The sequence below is a fragment of the Sporothrix brasiliensis genome (genome assembly GCF_000820605.1).
Source record: "Sporothrix brasiliensis 5110 chromosome Unknown Cont15, whole genome shotgun sequence".
In the NCBI taxonomy this organism is placed as follows: Eukaryota; Fungi; Ascomycota; class Sordariomycetes; order Ophiostomatales; family Ophiostomataceae; genus Sporothrix; species Sporothrix brasiliensis.
Window position 1 is genome coordinate 1038295 of NW_024467134.1, and position 22079 is coordinate 1060373.

Consider the following 22079-nt stretch of genomic DNA (forward strand, 5'->3'; position numbering starts at 1 on the left):
TCTTTAAATAACGGGGTTAAAAAGAAGGAAACGGTAGATTTATCCTTAATCTTTTCGTTTTAATAAAAGACTCGTTAATATCTCGTATCCTTTAAGACCGTGATTCTTTCTTTAAAAACTCGTTTTCTTTTAAACGTCGTTAACCTTTTTTTAAACGTTTTTTCTTCGTCGTTTTTCTTTTCGACTTATTTTTTCGTAGTAGTACTAATCCTACTACCTTCTTCTCCCTCTTTTCCACTAGTCGGTATTATTATTACTACTTTAGTACTCGAAGATCCGATCGGGTCTTCGACCGTTGGTTATAAGTTAAGGTTTTTAAAGATAGGGTCGACGTTTACTTATAAGAGACTTGTAAAACCTCGTAAGTACGAACGTATAACTCGGCTCGACCCGACGGAGAGTGGGTTTATCGTTTCTTTTCTTCCAACTATCGTAAAAAGGTATCCGTAAGGAGAAGAATTAAAATTATTATAAGTGATTATAAGATAGGTCTTTATAATAGATTAGTTAATAAAAAGTATTAGTTTCGAGGGTGAAAGTAGGTGTATATTATAATAAAGACTAATTCTTACCCCTTCTTTTTAAAAGGAAAAAGGGAGTCCTTTTATTTAAAAAGAAAGGTTTTTTTATTAACGTGGCGTTAACGTATGGTTAAGGACTAACCACACTACGTTTTATTATATAAGCTTAGTCACCTAATTCGTAACCTTCGACTACGAATCGATTATAACACTACTTTAAACTTTAGACTTATATATATTTTAACTAATATAAGTAAGATTATTAGTCTTTATAAGTTCGTTTTATAAACGTCGTAAAAATCTTTATTTTAAAAACGATTATAATTATTAAGTCTTATTAACGTTAAATTAAACACGACTTTTTATATCGTTTTAATCGATTACGTATCGATTTAATAATATAAGTTTTAACTACGTATATACTTTTTAACGTAATTAAATAAATATATATAATATTCGAAAAAAACTATCGTATTACCCGTGTAAATTAACGTAAAACCTTTAAAAAATAATAAAAAACGACGATTTAACGGTTTATAAATTTTATAATTATTTAACGATATTATATAAACTTACGACGTTAAGTATACGGTTACCTTACTTTTTCGATAAACCGTTTCCTTTTTTATAAATATATCCTTTATTATTTTAAACCTTTAACTAATAATATACACTTTTTCGATAATATATAAAGGTATAAAACGTGTTCCTTTTAAAGTTACGAGTAACTTTTTTTAAAATTAAAATATAAACTCTCGTAAGTAATAAAGTAAGTTAACGTTATAAATATACGAAGGGTGGGTAAAAAGGTTTTTAATAATACGTCGAATATTTTTATTATTAATATTAACTCGAACGATTTAAAAAACGAGGTTATTAATAAGTAAGACCGTAATATTAAAGATTATATTAAACGTCTTTTTTCTTTAATTTAAAAATAAAAAGTATAATAAAATATAAGGTTTATTAACGGTTTAAATATACTTTTACGTTCTTTTATACGGTTAATCGACGATATCGATAGTTTATAAAGACGGTATACGATACTTCGTACTTAAAATATACGTAAACATTTTTTTAACGATATTTTACCGTTTACTTATAAATAAAAACTTTAGTAATATAAATAATAAGTAGTTAGTAATATAATAATAATTCTTTTACTTTAAATACTTATAACTTTATAAAGATATAATAATAAATATTATAATAAAAACGTTTTTTTAACTTTAAAATATATAAAAAAAATACTAAGTACGGTTAAAATAATAAAAGGTAATATTATAATATTAAAAAAGTATAATTTTAATTTAAAATTATTATACTTTAATTACCACACCACTTTTATAAAAAAAAATCGGAAAAAATAAAAAAGGGTATTAAAAAACAACACGTAATTAATATATCTATAATATAAAAATAATTTTCTTCTACTTAATATAAAACGTGGTCATTTTAACGATATTCTTCGCGATACATTTTTACAGCCTCACTTTTTTGACGCGCGGGTAATCGCTCGCGTTCCTGGCGGATTGATCACATAACCTATTTTAGTCACTTTTGTCACATGATCCGAGTTTTTTGTTGTACGATTATGGGACGTCCACTGCACGACTACACCTGTAGCTTGGCCGCCAATTGGCTAGCCGACCACCAGAACATATCAATTGCCTCTCCGTCGCGACTTACAATACATGGTGCGTACTGCGCCCGGGACTCTCACATGCTCACATCTACGGCCATTCGGCGCTTCGAGACTAGTTGAGTGCGAGACTCTGCCAAATTCAAGAATGCGATCTGGACACCACCTCCGTTAATAGCCTTGTTCGCCCATCCCCTCGGAAGCGGCCTGTCAAGTTCTCACACATCGCTCAAAGCTGGAGCGGACGAAATTTCTCAGCTATGGACGAGGACGACCGTGGTGAGCAAGATGACGTGTTGCGCTCCTATTGACGTCTTTCCATCTCTGCCTTTCTGCTAACCATTCATGTCACGGGGCAGACTCCAATGCCTTTTCAGAAAACGACCAAGACGAGGTCATGGAGGACGTAGCCGAACCAGAGGTCGATCCCGAACCCGGCAATGATGCTGACGAAGACGAGGAAGAAGCGGACGATGATGACGATGTCGAGCCGGAAGCTGTGGCCGATGCAAGACGCGGCCGCGAACCCTCTCGTGTCCTACGCACGACAGGCCCTGGTGCGGATAGGACCGACTCTGGTGATGGTTCTGTACCGGATCATAAAACAAATATGAGCGGCAATGCAGCTGCGGATGGCACTGCTGTCGATTCCGCCGAGACAATGGCTGCAACGGCGTCTGGTCCGCCCCTCGCCGACGCCATGCGCCTGCGGATCCGCCCGGAAGCTCTGGCTGCTCGAATCTACGACATTGTTCCTACCATGGCCGCTCCACAAGCCACGAGCATCAATGCTCTGGCTGTTACTCCGGATCTCCGCTACTGGATGACGGGAGGGTCGGACGGCTACATCCGAAAGTACGACGGCCCCGGCACAATCAACGGCCGGCAACTACTTACTGTAGCTCAGCGCCACCCCTTTGTTGACAGTGTTGTCAAGGCTGGCATCTTAATGTCGTACTGGGAGAACGAAGAACCGCCAAGCGCATCCGCGCGTGGCGCAGACGAACACATGCTGTCACCCGTGTATTCGCTTGCTGTCCATTCCCGGGCCCTCTGGCTGCTCGCGGGCACGGAAGGCGGAGGCATCAACCTCCAGAGCGTGCGGCACGACGAAGGCAAGCGCATAACATGTCTTCAGCGTCACACCAACGCCGTCAGCGTCCTGCAGCTCGCCCCGGACGAGAAGAGCGTGCTCAGTGGAAGTTGGGACAAGACCATTCTTGACTGGGACTTGAACGACGGCCAAATTCGCCGTCAATACGACGGTAGTAGCGGCCAGATATCGGCAATCGAGCTACGCCCAGCCAGTGGTGCGCCGATCCCGGCCCAGGGCTCCGACGAAGAACACGTTAAAGACGCCGACTTGACTTTGACAAGCTCCAACAACAAGCCTCTTCCGAATGGCGTCGCCATTGGCGGCCCCGCTACGGGTTTGAATGCTGTGGCTGGTGGCGACGTATCTGCTAGCGGAGCGTCTGCGACCATCAGCGGTGACGAGCCCTTACCTGATCATGAGTCTTTGTTTGGCAGTCCTGGGGGTTCCTTGTTTGGAGGCAGCGACGCAATGGGGGCAAATCCTTTCGGGGATGATGACATGGGCATTGCACCCGGTTCCGCCACAATCGGGGACGAAGATGCCGGCGACTTTTCGCAAGATGTTGCTATGGCTCTTGACACTGATGCGCCGGCAGTGGATTCCATTGCAGTACCAGGAACGTTATCCGCCCCGTCGTCGCCAAAAGATGGCTCAGACACCAAGGCCGCCGCCACTGGGGATGAGAGCATGGCGGAGGCAGGTCCGTCAGCATCCAAGTCTGCTCTACCGGCTGACGATACCGAGAGGTCCGCTGAAAAACAAGCAGCCGGTGCGGACTTGGCGTCTGGTCCCGCCCACACGGCGACCCCGGTTCCTGAGACAGTCGTTGGGGATACGGGTGCGGCGAGCAGTAACACGGCATCCCTTTCCCAGCAGCAGCAGCAGCAGCAGCTGGATCAGGAGCTCCAGCAATCAGCTGAGACGCAGCTTCGAGAGGCCAGTGACGCTCAGGCGAATACGACTGCGGTTGGAGGGGATCCAGCTAGTCGTCAAATAGCCTCACCCGGAAACCAAGAGACCCATGTGCCGTCCGCTGCTGTGTACACATCGCAAGGAGCGCCTCCCCACTTTGACCCTTCACAAGTCTCCGACAACACGTTTTTCTCTGCTAGCATCGACGGCCCTATTCGAATTTGGGATCGCCGACAAAAGCACCCCGTTGCTCGCATTGGAAATAGGCCTGGTGTACCACCATGGTGCATGGGCGCCTGCTGGAGCCCGGATGGTAACCGCATCTATGCCGGGCGACGGAATGGTACCGTGGAGGAATTCGATATCCACAAGGCCAAGGCAGGTTGGCAGCCTGAACGAGCACTCAGGTTTCCTGCCGGGAGTGGACCAGTCAGTGCCGTGAGAGCCATGGCAAACGGGCGCCACCTTGTTTGGTATGCCACCTTTTCCTTCCCCTATTTTTTTGGTAGTTCTTTGCTAATTCTATGCCCAACTATAGTGCCTCACACGATATCCTCCGCCTGTACGATATCCAAGACTCATCTGCACTGCCTCACTCGCACGTTCCATTTCTTATTATACCCGGCCCACCCCGAGCCGGCGTGATCTCCCACCTCTACATTGATCAAACATCGCGGTTCATGATTTCCACAGCAGGGACACGGGGATGGGAGGGCACAAGCACAGAAGCGCTTATTGGCTACGAAATCAACTCGATCGTGAAATAAGGCCACCTGGACCTCTATCTACGAGGACCAAGGTTGACATATGGGAACCCTTTAATTTCTTATTTTTGTTTTTATTGAGGACCCGCTGCACAGAATTCTTTGCTCAAGGAATTAACTCCGCGCTCGTGGTGCACCGTCACTTCGACCATTCTCTGACAACCTGGGCTACACTTTGCATTCGACACTGGTAAACCTTAATAAATCTTAATGGCGGACACGGACCGGTTTAACGGCGTTTTCATTTTCAGCTTTCCAATCGGGATGAGCTTGGAAGCTCGTCCAAAACAAACATCCAGGTAATGATTGACTCCGACTTTTGTTCATCGCCTCCATATACAGGTTGTCTCCCTATGGGATTACCAAGCTCTCTAAAAAGGTGTTAATTATCCAAAAGTCTCTGTGAAATAAGAAATACATGCGGTGAGCATACGCTGTTTCATATTCTTCCACTGCTCCTCCTATGATGAGCTATGATAATAAGTGGTGTACAAGTGTGTAACAAAAAGGTGGCACATAAGGTTGATAACTTGTCAACATTGTCTATCAACTACTACTCCTGGTCACCGTAGTACCTTTGCCTAAGCGTGACAATCGCCGGATGTTAATGCAATATACCGCGCCTTCTAATTGTTGCAGGATGTCGGCGACGCATCGCCTCTCAGGGTCGCCAGATCTGAAGACTGCATTACCGTTTCACTCCGGTCTGAAACAGTACGTCTGCCTATATGAAGTAGTAGAAGAAGCTCTGGCCGGTACGCGATGAGGGGGCAAGGTCCGGTAACCATTCTTGCACACAGTACCCAGTTGGTGCGAGCTTTCTTGGGTGCTCACAAACACGACTGGTCCGCTGACATGATTGCTCTCTGTCAGCGTCGAAGGAAAGACGGCACCCTGCGGTGATTCCACACACGTCCAATCGTCACCATGGCCAAACCGCGTCTCCCTAGTAAAGTCAGGATGGGGGAAGGAGACGTCGCCCGTCGAGGTTGTGCTACTGATCCTGCTGCACAACGTACTCGGTCGTGTGTCCGAAGAAACCTGCGAGCAATTGACGAAACCCTGCAGAGAATCGCTGCGGTTTCTTGCAGCCTCGGTCTCCACGAGCAGCGCTCGATCAGCGCCAACATCTCCCAATGCCAACAGTTCACCACCAGTCGATTCCGGTCCCTATTCAGTTAACCGATCGGGTGCGCTGCCTGCATTGCCTTTCCAAAGTCCATAAAATCCTTCACAGTTCTTCCACATCTTTATGGTTCCATCTTCAGAGCCGGTCGCATACAGTCTCCCATCCGGCGAGAATGCGATTGACCAGACCGGGCCGTGGTGGCCCTTCAAAACGTCTGGACGAGTCAGTCACTCCACGGTCAATCAAGCCTGTTTGCGGGACACAAGTTCAGCCACCAATCCTTTATACGCACCAATTTCGCTGCCATCGTCCCAGGAATATACTCGGACCCATGTGCCCGGTTCCTCGCCAACAGCAAATTTTCGCCCTTTGAGATCAAGGCCGACGCTGGCCACGCCGTGCGATAACTCAAACGATTTTGTTCGTTTGTCAAACTGGTCCCCTTCCCAGAAATATACCGTCTTTCCGGCAGCGACAGCAAGCACCGGATTGCCGCCACCAATGTCTTTATGGTCACTATAGCCAGGGGCCAAAGCAACGACTTCGCATGACTTAATCTCGCCGTCCAAGGTCTCCTCGTGGAAACAGCTTACAGTGGGAATATCAAACCAACGCAAGGTGTTCCCAGATGCCGTCACCAGAGTCGTAGGAACATTTGTCCATACAATGAATTTGATGGAGTCTTTGTGCACGCCAGCACCGATTTCAAAAGCAGACGAAGCGTCCAGAGTGACAGTCTCTATTGGCGTGTTGGACGGCGAGCTGGGGTGAGGCCGCTCCTTTGCTAAATCGAAGATACGAAGCTCTTTTTTTAAACCGCCGGTAGCTAGCAAGTCGGCATTATGGGGAGCGAAAGCGATGGAACGTACAATGCCATTGTGTATGATATCATACAGCAACTCCCCGGTGTGCGTGTCCCAAACCTTCCTTCTTGCTGTTAGTCACAAGCAGGTCGCCAACTACGGCAAAAGCTCCCAAAACACAGCTGCCAAACTTACGCTGTGTAATCACCTGAGCCGGTAGCCGCCGTGGAGGCATCGTGGCTTAGCTTTGCTTGCCAGACGGCACCCTTGTGGCCAATAAACGTCCCTATCCTGTTTCTTGTCAGCGCAGTAGCGGAGAGGAATACTGTTGACGGAGAATATACCAGTCACCAGTCTTGCCATCGCGCAGCATAGGGTTTCCATCTGGTAGTGAGGTGGTCAGCACAAGAAACATGCAGGAAAAAATGCAGTTATGTCTTGACGCCGGGACAGAGTATCAACAGCCGGTAATAAAGTACCTTTGCAGGCAGAAATCATGTAGTAGTCGTCGTCTTTTGTCATGGACGAAAAACTAATGTGAGGCACCGGTCGCGAGTGCCCATGGCAGGTAAGTGGTACATATTGGCGGGACTCCGAGGTGCTGCCCGACATGATTAGTGCCGGATGTCGTTGGAGAGCGGTTTAGGCGGACAAGATGGCAAAAACTTCGAATACTGTATGTAGCTTTCGAAGCGAGAAGTGAAGGGAGGTCGGGAAGTTTGGCCTTGTTGGCAAAAGGGGGGGGAGGGGGGGGGGACAGTTTGTGTCAGTGAAGAAGGCGCGAACAGCTCTTGCAATGTGCCCTCCCAAAGTGCGACAGGGGCAACAACCCAAAAAATACCCCAGATCAAAGGAACAACTCGTCGCGTGGGTCAGACGGAGCGAGGGTCACGGGACATAGCATGTGACTAGAGCACGTGACAACATATTTCAGGGGCTACGAGGAAAAATCCCAGAAGTGAGGCAATCATGGAGTTAGGCATAGATTCACACACATACACAATAATGTGTGCGTTTTTGGCCATACACTAGATTCGACAAAAAGGTAACGACAGGGTTGGGGCTCGTTACGGCCGCATCAAATGCAGTTACAAAGTTCATGTCACGTGGCGTTATCAACATTCCACAATTGTGATGCAATCTCCCTTTTTGTTTACCTTGACCTGAAGCACTTTATTTTCTAATGAAAAGCTGTAGTCGTCTTATCTTGTCCTCGTTGCCATTACACCCAAATGTATCGTTGTATGTCCCAAACAAAAAAAACAGTCGCCGTATTTGTCGTCGTCTATAATGCTGTCTATGTCGGTCTATGTTGTCCAAACAGTGTCGTGAGCATCGCTCCACCTAGTCTCCCACATCTATTATTACTCCGTACGGGAAAAGGTCGTACACCCATCGTAGATTGCATGGCCGTCAGCCCTCCTAGTCGATGTACTTGGGCAGCGTCTTGAGGATGCCGTCCTTCTGGATGGCTTCCAGGGCTGCTGTCAGCTCCTTGATAAAGCGCTCGTCGTTCCGCAGGTCGTCACCGAACAGCGAGCCGATGCTGAGCAGCGCGCGCGGGTCCGCGCCGCCCTCGCGCGCCTTCGCCTGCAGCTCCTCGCGCATGGGGTCGTCGACTTGGAACGTCTTGCCGTCGTCGCTGACGCCGTTGATGTAGTGGAACCAAGCGGCCACCACAAAGCACAGGCGCCGGAACGGCCCCCTCACCCAGATCGCCTCGGCAATGGAAGGCATGATGAACTTGGGGATCTTGCCGGAGCCGCCCAGGCAGATGCGCGGCAGCTGGTCCATAATGGTCGGGTTCTCGAACCGCTCAATGAGTGTGCGGGAATAGGCGTCAATGTCGACGCCGTCAATTGCTGGAAGCAGCGGCTTGACCTCCTCCTGCATCATCTGCCAGACAAACTTGTGGAAGTCCGGATGGTTCATGACCTCGTGCACGTAGCGGAAGCCGGCCAGCTGGCCCGGGTAGCCGAGCGCCGAGTGGCTGCCGTTGAGCAGCCGCAGCTTGTGCTTCTCAAACTGCTCGACATCCAGCACGTCCGCGACCACCTGCACGCCGACCTTTTCAAACGGCGGGCGCCCGTCGCTGAAGCGGTCCTCAATGACCCACTGCATAAACGGCTCCGTGACGACGGGCCACGCGTCCTCGACGCCAAACGTCTCGGCCAGCGCCACCTTGTCGGCGGCGGCCGTCTGCGGGGTGATGCGGTCGACCATGGAGTTGGGGAAGGCAACGCGGTCGGCGATCCAGGCCGCCACATCGGCGTCGCCGCGCAGGCGCGCAAACGTCTCGAGCATCGACCGCGTGATGCTGCCGTTGCGGTGCATGTTGTCGCAGGACAGCACGGTAAAGGGCTTGAGCCCGGCCGCGCGCCGCCGCACCAGCGCCGCGTACAGGAACCCAAACGTCGTGATGGGCGCGTCGGCGTGCGCCGGGTCGAGGTCGTACTGGATCGCTGGGTCGTCGCTCTGCAGCTCGTGCGTGTGCTCGTTGTAGTAGTAGCCGCTCTCGGTGATGGTCAGCGACACAATGTGCGTGTCCGGGTGGGCCATCTTGGCCACGACGGCCTCGCGATTGTCGGGCGCAAACAGGAAGTCCTGGATGCTGCCAATGACGTGGGCGGTGCTGCCCTTGGCGGATCGCTCAACAACCGTGTAGAGGTGGTCCTGGCCGCCGAGGGCGTCCCGCATACTGGTGTCGTGCGGCTGCAGGCCGACGCCGCAGATGGCGTAGTCGGTCAGGCCATGCTTCTGCATCAGCTCGTTCATGTAGTAGGCAAAGTGCGCGCGGTGGAAACCGCCCACGCCAATGTGCACGATGCCCTGCTTGACGCTGCCGCCGCGGGCGTAGGTCGGCACCGTCAGCGGCGCGGCCGTGGCCTCGGCAAGACGCTGCAGGTTTGCGTCACTAAGCTTGAGCGGAGCCATTGGTAAGATGGTGAGATGAGAAGAGACGAGGAGACGAGGAGACGAGGAGAGAGGAGAGAAACGAAAAATGTGAGCAAACGAGTGTGTACAGAGCAGCTGTCCCAAAACAAAAGCTCGTCCGAACAACGGCGAAAGGTTTTAAATAAGTCCTTTCGGATGTGGATTGGGACTGGGATTGGGATTGTCGGTCAGGTGCACAGTTACCCCCCACGTTCACAGAATCGGAAATTAAGAAATGACAAGACAAATAATGGGAAAGAGGATTTCAAAAGGAAGAAGAGAAGGGCGAGGACAGGCAGCTCTTTCCCTCTCTTCCCCCGTTTATGCTCGACCAATTCCCTCGTCACGTGGAATATAAAGAATGTGCAGGAGGCGAACAAAAAAGAATGAGCAAGTGCTAACGGAGCGGGCGCAGGAAGGTTCTGCAAGGGCGGGCAAGTGCGAACCAGCGCGAATTGGTGGTACACGGACTACGCGGAGGAGGCAAGTGTCAACGCAAGGAACGACCTGGAAAGTACGCTCCGCAACGGGGGTATTTCGCGCGGACGGTGTGCAAGTGGGTCCGATTTGCTGCCTTTTTACACACCACCACCACACCGCCGCAAATCCGAATCCGTTCCCCTCCAAAATTCTATTCTTGTCTGTGCTCCTCTGGCCAGACTGCGGAACTCCCCTTTTCTGCTCCACCGCTGGCGGTCTCGATGCCGGTCCAGTCAGCTCTCGATCTTTGCTCGGCAACGGTAGCCGCGCCCGTTCCAGGGCCCCCTGTCTGTTCTTCTATTTTGATAGGCAGATGACCTCGATGTCGGTCTGACAAAACTGCATCCCATAATCGTTTTGGCCGTTCTCGGCCGTCCTACACGGCAAAGACGTCTCTCATACGGCCTCCCCCGCCTTTGTCTACTCCATCACAGCGTGCCATCTGACAGGTACTGGCTCGTGATAAAAAGTCAGGGGCACGGGAAGCAGGGGAAGCACGGGAGGCTGTTGTGACTAAGTGGCTCCGGGATACGGTGTACCTGGCTATGCTCGTTTCTCGTCTAGTTACGAACAAGTTAATTGACGAGCGTCCACCACTCGCCTGCTTCTTTTAGTGTTGTTTCGTCGTCCGCTACACCGAAACGACGCTCACCTTGTCTGCCGTGTCTGCCAAGCCGGCCCCAATTGGCTTCTGAAGTCGTTGTATTTTATCCAGTATTTTCAAGGGTCTTGTCTTCAGTCGCAAAAATGCTCACAGTGTATACCATCACATTTTCGTTTCGTCCGTGACATTTGTTCGCGAGGTGCATAGGCCGTAGAGGTGCAAAGGCCGTCGAGGTCGCAGTCACGTGACATGAGCTTTGGATCATGTTGAATGGCTCTTGCCCTCGACCACTTTCACACTACATCGCCAAGTAACTACATCCGAAACAACAACTATCCACTCTTTTTCTCCTGACGCACAGCACGACCGCCCATGGCGAACAGGCATGGACGTTGACGTCACTCCAGACAATGCTCCGGCAAGTGCCGCGGGCACCCTGGCCAGGCCTACGGCTCCGGCGCTGCCCATCCCAAAGCAGCCCATGGCGTCTGTAGAGCATCCAGCTTTGCTCACAAGTCTGCAGCGCGGCATCGACAGCTTTGCCGGTCGTGCGGACTACGGCGACATCGTGGAACCGTCAGGACCCCAATCGTCCGTCGCTGTCTTCTTGCGTCACGACGACCCAGCATCCGGCGGCCTGTCGTCGCATTGCGCGGCCACCCACAACGTGGTGCTGGCTGTGCATGTCCCCAAACGGACGGGCATGCGGCGAAAGCGTGGCACCGACAACGCGTGGGAGCGCGACCCAGAAGCGGCCAGAGGAAGCTCGGCATCGCATGGCCATCCACCCGGAGACAGAATGGGAGACCGCGATGCACGGCAACTACGACGGAAACTGCAAGAAACGGCAGGACTATACCGCACCGATGTGGTCGGCGTCGTTAAGCACACCCACCGGTACCGGGGCCTGGTGGACTTTCAGCAGTCGACACACGACTCGGCGTTCGTGACCAAGTTTACCGAGGACGTGCTGCCCGGGGATTGTAAGCCATTGCCCCGCTGCCCTCTCCTCGCCCACCTCTCTTTTCTTTATTGGCATCCGCTGACCAGTAGTGTCCAAACTGCGCAACTTCAAGCTGACGCCCGGTGTGGCTACGGCCCCGGGTATTGATTTGCCGCCACCACCCTTTTTCACATCGCAGACGCTACCCTTTTCCTACTCGTACTCGCAGAACCCGTTTGTGCGTGAGGTCGTGTCGGGCCACGACGGCGCCGTCCGGCTCGTCAACTCGACCGCCGCCAACTCCGTTGCCGGCTACTTGCTCGCGTTTGACGAAGTGCCGGTACCCACAGCGCCACCGCCGGGTCTCCCGCCCATTGTGGGCCGCCGCCGCCAGGCCATCCTCGAAGCCATGCGGCGCGCCGTGGCCGAGCGGCCCGTGTGGACGCGCCGCGCGCTGGTCAACCACATGAGCGCGGCCTTGGGTCTGCCCTTTACGGAGAACCGCCTCAAACGGTATTTTGCCCACTGCTGCTACCAGTTCAAGGGCGGACCGTGGCGGGATACGCTCGTTCGCTACGGCGTCGACCCACGCACGGACCCGTCGTACCGGCAGTACCAGACGCTGCTGTTCAAACTACACCGGCACATAGAACGCAAGGATGGTTACTTTTGGCACAGTTTGGTTGAGGACGACGGGGCGACGGGCGAAGACTTGACGGCACCGTCGGGTGGTCCGTCCGCCGATGGTGGTCCTGGCGGACATATTCGAAAAGGCCGGCACATCACAACCCCCCTGCTCGCCGATCCGGCACCACCAAGCGGCAACGGTAAGGACACCAGGCCAAGCGGCGATCCGTCAAGAGTCTCCCCACACGCCGAAATCCCCGTCGCCCTCCGCAAGGACACGCACATATTCGACGGCCGCAACTACTGCGACGACGGCAAAATCTGGCAGGTCTGCGACTTGCACGACCCTATTCTCCGCCAGCTGCTTGCTGACGCGCCGTCACGCCCGACGTGCGAGCGTCTAGGGTCCGGCTGGTACCACCAAGGCACGTGGGCACAGGCCCGCGCCATTATGAAGATACGGCTGTTGGCCATCCGCTTTGGCCGCATTATCGACGACGCCCAGTTTGTGCCCACGCTGGCCGTGCCGCACCAGACTCCAAACTTTGGGGCCGTGCGGACGATCAAGGTCCCGGTGCCCAAAATAGAGCTGACATCCGAAGAGAACGCCGTGATTAGCATGCGCGTCTACCACGGGCGACCAAAGAAGCGGGTGCGGCAGAGTGGCGTGACATCCGTGACGCTGCCCATATTTACGGAGAAGCGAGGTGATGCGGCACCAGCGGCAGCGGTAGAGGGCGAGGGACAGGCGCCGAAACGGGCACGAAAGGACGACGTGCAAGGAATCGAAAACGACGCCGAGGACGACGATGACGTTGACGACGACGACGTTGAAGACATGGAAGACCTGGGCGACGATGACGAGGCTGACGAGGACGGTGGAGAAGACGAAGACGACGTCGAGGAAGAAGAGGACGAGGACGAGGACGAGGAAGACGAAGACGAAGATGAGGGCGTGACAGACAGGATCGCGATAAAGGAAGAGATTATCGACGACATGGACCGAAGCGGCCTCGATGTCTAGAGTGCAGGCGTCTGGGCATATGCATATGTACATATATTTGGTTTGTTTCGCGAAGGGTTACGGATAGTCTTTATGTCTATTGACTCTTTTATTGCTAAATTTTTATGCTGTTGTAAAAACACAAACAATAATAATACATCGATACGTTTTGCCAGCCGTGAAATTTGGTCGACTTTTTCCTGCTAAGTGGACATTTGATTCGCATCTGAACAAAGCTTCATTTTCGTTTCAATTCTCCTCGTCAGTTCTTCCCAGTTATCTATTTGACTGTTCAAATTTTACTTTCCTTCTCATCCACTACTCTTTGGCCAACGTGAGCCGTGGTCCATCGTTTCTGGCCTACCCCATTCCCTCGCCCACTTTCCTCACTTTTCATCCTCACGACATCGCTCTTTCCCGGCCTCGTCAACTCCCAACGCAGTTTCCAGTTCCTGTTTTATTTTTATTTTTTGACCTCCCCTGCTCTTTCCTGTTCGTCACCATTCGTGTCCCCGACGCCGGCTGTATAAATATTCGCTTCGCCCCTTTTCTTTCGCGTTGACTGGCCGTTCCTTCTTGAAATGTGCAAACTTTCTCACGGCCAAACCCACTAACACCGCCGCAAGCCGGCGCCATATCAGTTCCTGTTACCCCTTTTTTACGTCACCAAAAGTACAAAGGGCACGATACACACCCAAAACACACCAAAAGCACACCAAAAGCACACCAAGGACCATTCCAAAACGGCCAGACACAGTGCACAACAAGGCGAGCGTCTTGGCGCTAAGCCGAACACACTAGACGAAAGTTGAGCAAAGAGGGAAGGTGCGGACCAGAGCTGCAGCGCTCTTGCACTTACACGACAGCCATTTAAATGTCTTCCTTTTGGCCTTTTGTCATTTTTACAATGCGGCCAATTCTTCTCGCTTTTGCTGATATAGAACTTCAGCATCTGTCGCCAACTATCATCGGATTTTTCCTAGATTTTTTCTGTTTCGATTTTTACAGCTTCGTTTTATTGTCTTTCCATCCCTTGTGCTCAAGTCGCCTTGTATCTTTCTTGATCCACTGACTACAGTATTCCCATCTCTCATCACTCTTTATCGTCATTGCTCTCCCTCTGACATTATCCCTCCCTGCGCCCCCCTCTTCTTCACACGCAGAGAGTCGCAACGATGTCGGCCGCCAGCCCGGCCTCGGCACCTGGCCGCTCGGTGCCCGGACATCCGCTTACGATTCCTGTCACGACTCCATCTGCTACTTCATCCATAGCAGCAGATGCAGAGGCTGCCACACCCCCCTCTCCCTTTCCCGAGTCTCGCGTGCTCATCATCATGACTGGCGGCACAATCTGCATGCGCCCATCACCCGACGGCCTCGTGCCGATGGACGGCTTCCTCGAGCACGCCATGGCGCCGCGGCCGAGCTTCAACGACCCGGCCCCGCCCACGACGCTCACAGCCTACAAGGACGGCCAGCGCCTCGAGTTGCCGTCTTTGCGCACGCCCGTCAGCGCCTACTCGCGGCACATCCGCTACAGCATCTTGGAGTTTACGCCGCTGCTCGACTCGAGCTCCATCTCGTCGGCCGGCTGGGCCGAGATCGCGCAGGCCGTCAGGGACAACTACCACCTGTTTGACGGATTCGTGGTGCTGCACGGCACCGACTCGCTGGCCTACACGGCGTCGGCGCTGTCGTTTATGATGTCGGACCTGGGCAAGCCGGTCATCCTGACAGGGTCGCAGGCGTCCATTTTTGCGCTGCAGAGCGACGCCGTCGACAACCTGCTGGGGTCGCTGATCATTGCGGGCACGTTCGTCGTGCCCGAGGTGTGTCTCTTCTTCCACCACACGCTGTTCCGCGGCAACCGCACCACGAAAGTGTCCGCCTCGTCCTTTGAGGCGTTTGCCAGCCCCAACGCCGCGCCGCTGGCCCGCGTGACGAGCCTCGGCGTCGACGTGGCCTGGTCGCTTGTGCGCCGGCCGACACGCATCGCCGAGTTCCGCATCAAGACCTACCTCGACACCGCGCACGTGGCCTGCTTCCGCATCTTCCCAGGCATTGTGCCAGAGATGCTGGACTCGGTGCTGCGCGTTGCGAACCTACGCGGCCTGATTTTGGAGACGTTCGGCATGGGCAACGCCCCCGGCGGCGTCGACGGCAGCCTAACACGCGTCATCCGCGATGCCGTCGCCCGCGGCATCATCGTTGTCAACGTCAGTCAGTGCACCAACGGGTTTGTCAGCCCGTTGTATGCGCCCGCGACGGCGCTCGGCCGCGCCGGCGTGGTGTTTGGGCACGACTTGACAACCGAGGCGGCGCTCACCAAGCTGTCGTACCTGCTGGCCCTCGATGGCCTCAGCTACGCCGACATCCAGGAACGCATGGCCCGTTCGCTGTGCGGCGAGATGACCGAGCTGACGTCGCCCGTGTTTTCGCATCCGGCCGGTGCTCTTGGAGACTCACCCTCGGTCGGGCCGGCCCATCTGGCCGGTCTCACCAGCCTGGCCAGCCTGGCGCACCCCATCGAGCCCGCTGTCACTCCGACGCCGTCTGCTGCCGGCGCCCCACGCGCACTTGCTGCCGACGGCGCCCTGCGCCCCCTCACGCCCATCGAGTCCGCCTTCACCGCCCTCGGCTACGCCATCCGCAACGGGGATCTGGCTGCCGTGCGGGCCGTCCTCAGCGGCGGCGCCACGACCCACTCGCTTGCGATGCTCAGCACGGCCGACTATGCCGGCAACACGGCCGTCCACCTGGCCGCCGTCGGCCCCAACACGGACGTCCTGCGCGAGCTGCTGATGCACGGCGCCAGCGTGCACGTGCGCAACCGCGGCAACAACACGCCGCTGTTTCTGGCCGAGAAGCGCGGACACGCCGGCAATGTTAAGCTGCTGCGCGACGCGGGCGCGCATCTCTGGGGACCGGAGGCAGAGGGAGAGGGCACTGCGGGCGCAGAAAGCAATGGAGCCGAGGCCGTCAAGGAGGACGAGGTCGAGGCATAGGCCGAGTGGAGACTACGACGAAATACAAGGTGGGATACGAGCTCGACGCAGTAATACTAGACGTGCAGACAAGCGGATAGACAACGAACGACCTTTCATGACAACCCATTTGCACGGAGTGACAGAAGAAACGACAGGCGGCAGAGGTCTTAACACACTGTCCAAGCGTCAGATTAATTCGCCGCTCGCAAGGCACTAATGCACTGGCCTGCCACCTAAAACCAAGTACCGGGAGCGCTATTGCCCGCTGTAAACGGGCGGCGCTGGCTGTGCGGCACAGTGGGGCCCAGAGTTTTAATGGGATTTTGCTGTGGAGGCACAAAAGAGGTCACCTACGAAATAGGATGAACGACAACGAAACGAGGAAAGAGCCCCACTTTGAGGATTATGCTAGCAGGAGAGCTCTTTCCGCCAAGGCCAAGCTAAGTGGGAAGCTTCCAAATTGGGAGAATCGGCAACTTTTTTTTTAAATGGGAAAGAAAGAACAAAAGCAAAGACGAAAAAAAACACTCCGTCATTGATTGTTGATTACTTGCCTCTCTCAACGCAGTGACGCCTCGAATTCTGTTTATTTCTTCATTCTGTTACATACACCACATACTTGATCTTACCAATCCCTGCATCAATTTCTTCTTCACACACTCGCAATGGCGCCCACTGAACCTCCTGCCCAAGTGTCGTCGGTCACCTACTCGGAGCTGTCCGACATCGAGGCCGACTTTGACGACTTTAACGTCGAGCTGCGTACGTGACGACGAACAGTGTTGACGCTGTCTTTTATTTTCTGTCCTTCGTGCCTGTTCTAACTGCCCTTCCAGTCATCCAGCAGGCCGCCCGCGAGCGCACCCTCTACGAGCGCCGCGCCGAGATAGTCCGCCGCATCGCCGGTTTCTGGCCGCTCGTGTTTGAGCAGGCGCCGCCCGAGATCGACCAGTGCGTGCAGCCCTCTGACGCCGCCGTGATCCTGTCAGCCCTCGAGGAGATTGAGGTTGTGCGCTTCGAGATTGGCAGTCGTGGCGACGGACAGGACGGCCAGAGCGGCGACCCCCGCAGCGTCGCCATCCGCTTTACGTTTGGCGAGAACGACCTGTTTGAGGACCGCGTGCTCGAGAAGCGCTTCTGGCACCGCCGCGCGCCCGCCAAGGTCGGCGCCGACGGCAAGCCGTCCGGCAAGGACGCAGCGTCGGAGTCGTGGGCCGGCCTCGTCAGCGAGCCCGTCGCCATCAAGTGGAAAGAGGGCCGCGACCCTACCAACGGTCTGCTGGACCTGGCCGTCCAAGTGTGGAAGGAGGGCGCCTCGTCTTCATCGTCTTCTTCATCTGCTGCTGCAACGTCCGCGTCGAGCAAGGCCAGGGACGAGCTCAGTGCTCAGCTGAGCAAGACGGCGATTGGCGGCCTGAGCTTCTTCGCGTGGTTCGGCTACGTGGGCCGCCGCATCAGCGCCGAGGAAAGCGCGGCTGCGGTTGCCCAGGAGCGCGAGCAGCGTGCCGAGCGCAAGGCCAAACGGGCCAAGGGCGAGAAGGTGGGCGACGAGGACGAGGAAAAGGAGGACGACGAGAAGAACGACGAAAAGGACGACAAGGACGACGAGGAGTACGAGTACGAGATCTTCCCCGACGGCGACACTGTGGCTCTGGCTCTGGCCGAGGATCTGTGGCCCAATGCCATCAAGTACTTCCGCCAGGCCCAGGAGCAGGAGACCCTGAGCGACGCCGACTTCGAGGAGGACTATGACGACATTGCCGAGGACGACGACGAGGAGGACGAGGAGGAAGTCCCGCCGGCCAAGAAGCAGCGGACGTAGGTAAAGGGGGCTGGTGAAAGTGATTCGATACCAGCGAACGATACCAGACGAATTATTTTGGAGGAATTGTTTTGGAAAAGCGGACCTGCAAAAGGCCATTGGACTGAGTTGACTGCCCATAAGACATGGAATTGGCGAGAAGATCAACTGTACTATCAAAAGGTATCAAATATCACACGCATCGCTAGTCAGATGACATAAATAGTGAAAGTGCTGAGTTGCACTCTACCCAGAGAAACTAAAAGTGCTTGTCCACCATGCCAGCAATGCGCGTGTCAAATGCCGGCAGCGTCGCCTCGTCTCAGCGGCTTCTACTACGACGCCGACGGCTGCGGCTACGACTGCGGTCATGCCGGCGATCACGGTCCCGATCACGGTCACGGTCTCTGTCTCTGTCTCTGTCTCTGTCCCGGTCCCGGTCCCGGTCCCGATCTCGGTCTCTATCCCGATCTCTGTCGCGGCTGCGGCTCCGATCGCGGCGAGAGGTGTAACGGTCACGATCGCGATCGCGATCGCGGTCTCGATCCCGGAAATCACGGCGAGGACTGCGGCTGCGCGAACGGCTGCCACCACGGTCATCACGAGAACGATAATCCCGCGAGTCGCGTCGGTCGTCCCGGTCCCGGCCACGATCCCGATCTCGATCCCGATCCCTATCCCTAACTCTATCCCTATCTCGTCGGTCGTGGACGGCACCTGCTCCCGAGACGGCACGGTCAATGTGGCGCCGCTCTTTCGGCACATACCGGTCGATCTCATCGGGCTCGTACTTGCGCTTAGCGTCTGGCGACCGGTCGCCTGCGCTGCGCTTGTCGTCGACTCCCGGCACAGGGAGGCCTTTTTCCCGTGCTTCGCGTTGCGCCGCCAAATAAGCCTTCGCCTCCTGCTCGCGCTTTTTTACCTCGCTGCGCTTCCACGCCTCCAGCTCTTCTTTGTCGAGAATACTCGGCGGACGCACAAGCGTTGACGACGCGCCCAGCGGCGTGCGACTGCGACTGCGACTGCGACGGTCGCGCGCTCTCGAGTCGCTAGCGCGTCCAGCCGTGGTGGTAGTGGTAGTGGTAGTGGCACCGGCGTTGGGTGCAGCCGTTGTCGTGCGCGTCCGCGACACAGACCGACTGCGGCGACGATCGACCGGCCGGCGCGACCTGCTCCTATCCCGGTACGCTCGCGGCCGGGACCGCTGCCGAGACCGCGAACGCCGTCGGGAGACATCTCGATCGTCCTGCCGTCTGGGTCGAGCCGACCGCGACCTACGCGATGCCAAGCGAGACCGAGACCGAGATCGCGACCGCGACCGCGACCGCGACCACGCCCGGCTCCTACCCCGAGGCTGGTCCCTGTCCCTGCGTCTCGTTCTCGAATCGCTGCGGCTCCGCTCGCGATCACGATCACGGTCACGATAGGTTTCTCTGCGACGGCGAGACGTGGATCTAGCCCGCCGAACCGATGCGTCCCCATCGTCTGCTTCTCTCTCCTTCTCCTTCTCCTTGTCTTTCGGCTGTGGGCTGGATTTGCGCAGTTCACGCCGCCGTGTTCGTGAACGGCTCCTATCGTCCCTCTCCTTCTCGCGGCGTGACTCGGACCGCTGGCCGCGCTTGCGATCGGGACTGCGACTGCGCCGATTCGTATCCCGGTCTCGAGCCGACAAGGAGACACTGCGAGGTCGTTTCCGGCTCGGGGCGGCGGCAGCCTCGTCCACAGGCGTTGCCTTTTCCTCCGGCTCTACCTCGGGCTCTTCCTTGGACTCTTCCTTAGGTGTGGCCTTGGGTGTGGCCTTGCTGGAAATGGGCGTGGCATCTCTCGGAGACATCTTTGGTGTAGCTTTGCGTGTGTCGAGAGAGTCTTTCGTAGTGTTCGTGTCTTCGTCCATGGTGATTTTTGCGTCGCTGGCAGACTCTTCTCCAGCTGCAGGAACGGCATCGAGATCCTTGGCGTCGTGTTGGATCTTGATAACCGGAACAGACTCCTTTCGACCGTCCGGCTTGCTCGTGATTTTAACTTCGAGTTTCATTGGTGCTGCAGGGGCAGTTTCAGCTGTGGCGGCCGCAGTTTTGGTCGGTAGTGGGGACGTTTGCCGTGGTGGCCGCTTGCTATCGGAAGCGGTCTTGGATGAAGACCCCCGCTTGGGGATTGGCTGAATGGCAGATGCGGGCATGCTCTTTCGCGGTGGCGGTGCCAGGGTCTCGTCCACTTCAAGCTCCGGCTGGCGTGCTGCCTGAGACGACTTGCTCTCACGCAGAAGGTCCAGCATCGCCAGTTCTTCCAGCCGCTGCAGCTCCTCGTCCGAAAGTTGTTTCTTGACCTCTTCGGGCTGCTCGCGGCCACCTTCGCGCCGGGTGTCGCGATCGCGCGAATCACGGTGGCGCCTGCTCTCTGGCGACCTGTCTCGGTCACGCCGGTCACGGTCCCAGTCGCGGCGGCGACTACGGTCGCGGCGGTCTCTGCTACGATCACGCCGGTCACGGCTCCGGTTGCGGCTTCGATCGCGACTGCGGCTCCGACTTCGATCGCGGCCTCTGTCACGATCTCTTTGCCGGCGCTCACGGTCTCGTTCCCGGTCACGTTCACGCTCTTCACGCTCGCGCTCCCGTTCCAGCTCCCGCTCGCGGCGACGCTCGTCTCTCTCGCGTTCCCGGCGCTCTTCCTTCTCGCGCTCTTCCTTGCGACGGGCCTCACGGGCCTCCCGCTCTTCTTCACGGCGTCTCGCCTCCTCCTTATCGCGAATCTCGCGCTCGAGGCGCCGTTTTTGCTCTTCGACTTCACGCAGCTCCTGGCGCACACGTTCCCGCTCGGCGCGGCGGGCGGCCGTGTCGGCAGCGTACTCTTCGTCTGTCTTGGAGCCGCGAGCCTGCTCCTCGTCGGCAGCAACATCACCGATCTCGGCACGGCGGATCTCGCGGATGTGGGCCTCAATGGCACTCGAGTCGATCAGGGCTTCGATGACGGACTGGGCCTGCTGGTAGATGCCGCCGCGGTCGAGAGCGCCGTCAATGAGAGCAGCCGCCTTGCGTCGGTCGATGGACAACAGCTGGGAAGGGTTGCGTTCGACCTCTTGGCCGGCGACCTCGAGGATGGATTTGGTGACCTGTTCTTCGTAGCCCTGCAGAGGTTAGTGACGTCCGTCAAAGAGAAATAAAGCAAAAGAAAGAAAGAAACCAACGTACACTCGCTTCAAATTTGTCCCATGCCTGCTTGCGGATGGTATCGTAACCGCCCTTCTTCTTGAACGTATGTGCAAGTCCTTCGATAGCAGACCGCACAGCAGACGACAGGGGCAGCTCAGACGCCTTGAAGGACCGGATATTGGCTGGCGGCACGGCCGCCGGGTCCAACGCCTTGCCGGCTACAGACGGTGCATCTGTGGCCGGTGGAGTCGACACTGCTTCGGCGTCTGCGGCCGTCGCTACAGCTGGCGGTGCCATGGCGTCCACGGCTGGCAGGCAGGCAGACAGGCAGACAGCACCAAAGGCCCCGGTGGATGTGTCGGGAGAAAAAAGGTCAAAAACGAGCCAAGAGCTCAAGACATGATGCTGAGTCGAGACCTCGGGGTGTATGAAGGCGGACTATGGCAACAGACGGCGCAAGCTGTAGGCCAATAAAAGGAGAGCCGCAATGCAAAATGACAACGGTTTGGGAGCGGCTGTGACGGGAGAAGCAAGCGACAATTGGTCCAAGTTTGTGCTTTTATACTCCAACGAGAAAAGTGTATCGAGTGACACTGAAGAGGATATTTTTCCGTCCGGAGGAAAGTGTTGTTCGTTTGTTGTCGTGGCTGTCGTACGGAGTGCAGGTGAGGAAGGAGCAGAGGG

At 55.0% G+C, this 22079-nt stretch overlaps 7 protein-coding genes across 7 annotated transcripts; 4 read left to right on the forward strand and 3 right to left on the reverse strand.

The window, feature by feature from the left end:
* Positions 1-2423: 2423 nt before the first annotated feature.
* Positions 2424-4938, forward strand: SPBR_05639 (transcription factor; the record flags this gene model as incomplete). The annotated part of the gene is made up of 3 exons (XM_040763902.1): positions 2424-2442; positions 2523-4600; positions 4681-4938. The coding sequence occupies 3 exons, from the start codon at positions 2424-2426 to the stop codon at positions 4936-4938; spliced, it is 2355 nt and encodes a 784-aa protein (XP_040622095.1).
* A 1261-nt stretch (positions 4939-6199) lies between these two features.
* SPBR_05976 (serine-threonineeeee kinase receptor-associated protein) lies at positions 6200-7448 on the reverse strand (the record flags this gene model as incomplete). Its single annotated transcript, XM_040764238.1, has 5 exons — positions 6200-6267; positions 6357-6991; positions 7063-7158; positions 7219-7251; positions 7414-7448. The coding sequence occupies 5 exons, from the start codon at positions 7446-7448 to the stop codon at positions 6200-6202; spliced, it is 867 nt and encodes a 288-aa protein (XP_040622096.1).
* An 841-nt stretch (positions 7449-8289) lies between these two features.
* Positions 8290-9801, reverse strand: SPBR_05888 (mannitol 2-dehydrogenase; the record flags this gene model as incomplete). The annotated part of the gene is made up of 1 exon (XM_040764151.1): positions 8290-9801. One exon carries the CDS (start codon positions 9799-9801, stop codon positions 8290-8292), a length of 1512 nt encoding a protein of 503 aa, XP_040622097.1.
* A 1469-nt stretch (positions 9802-11270) lies between these two features.
* On the forward strand, positions 11271-13479 carry SPBR_05680 (RNA polymerase 3 transcription factor; the record flags this gene model as incomplete). The annotated part of the gene is made up of 2 exons (XM_040763943.1): positions 11271-11868; positions 11936-13479. 2 exons carry the CDS (start codon positions 11271-11273, stop codon positions 13477-13479), a joined length of 2142 nt encoding a protein of 713 aa, XP_040622098.1.
* A 1154-nt stretch (positions 13480-14633) lies between these two features.
* On the forward strand, positions 14634-16463 carry SPBR_05767 (60kDa lysophospholipase; the record flags this gene model as incomplete). The annotated part of the gene is made up of 1 exon (XM_040764030.1): positions 14634-16463. The coding sequence occupies one exon, from the start codon at positions 14634-14636 to the stop codon at positions 16461-16463; it is 1830 nt and encodes a 609-aa protein (XP_040622099.1).
* Positions 16464-17110: 647 nt separating this feature from the next.
* On the forward strand, positions 17111-18267 carry SPBR_06012 (nap family protein; the record flags this gene model as incomplete). Its single annotated transcript, XM_040764274.1, has 2 exons — positions 17111-17207; positions 17282-18267. 2 exons carry the CDS (start codon positions 17111-17113, stop codon positions 18265-18267), a joined length of 1083 nt encoding a protein of 360 aa, XP_040622100.1.
* Positions 18268-18568: 301 nt separating this feature from the next.
* Positions 18569-21692, reverse strand: SPBR_05572 (uncharacterized protein; the record flags this gene model as incomplete). The annotated part of the gene is made up of 2 exons (XM_040763835.1): positions 18569-21370; positions 21435-21692. 2 exons carry the CDS (start codon positions 21690-21692, stop codon positions 18569-18571), a joined length of 3060 nt encoding a protein of 1019 aa, XP_040622101.1.
* Between the last annotated feature and the right edge of the window lie 387 nt (positions 21693-22079).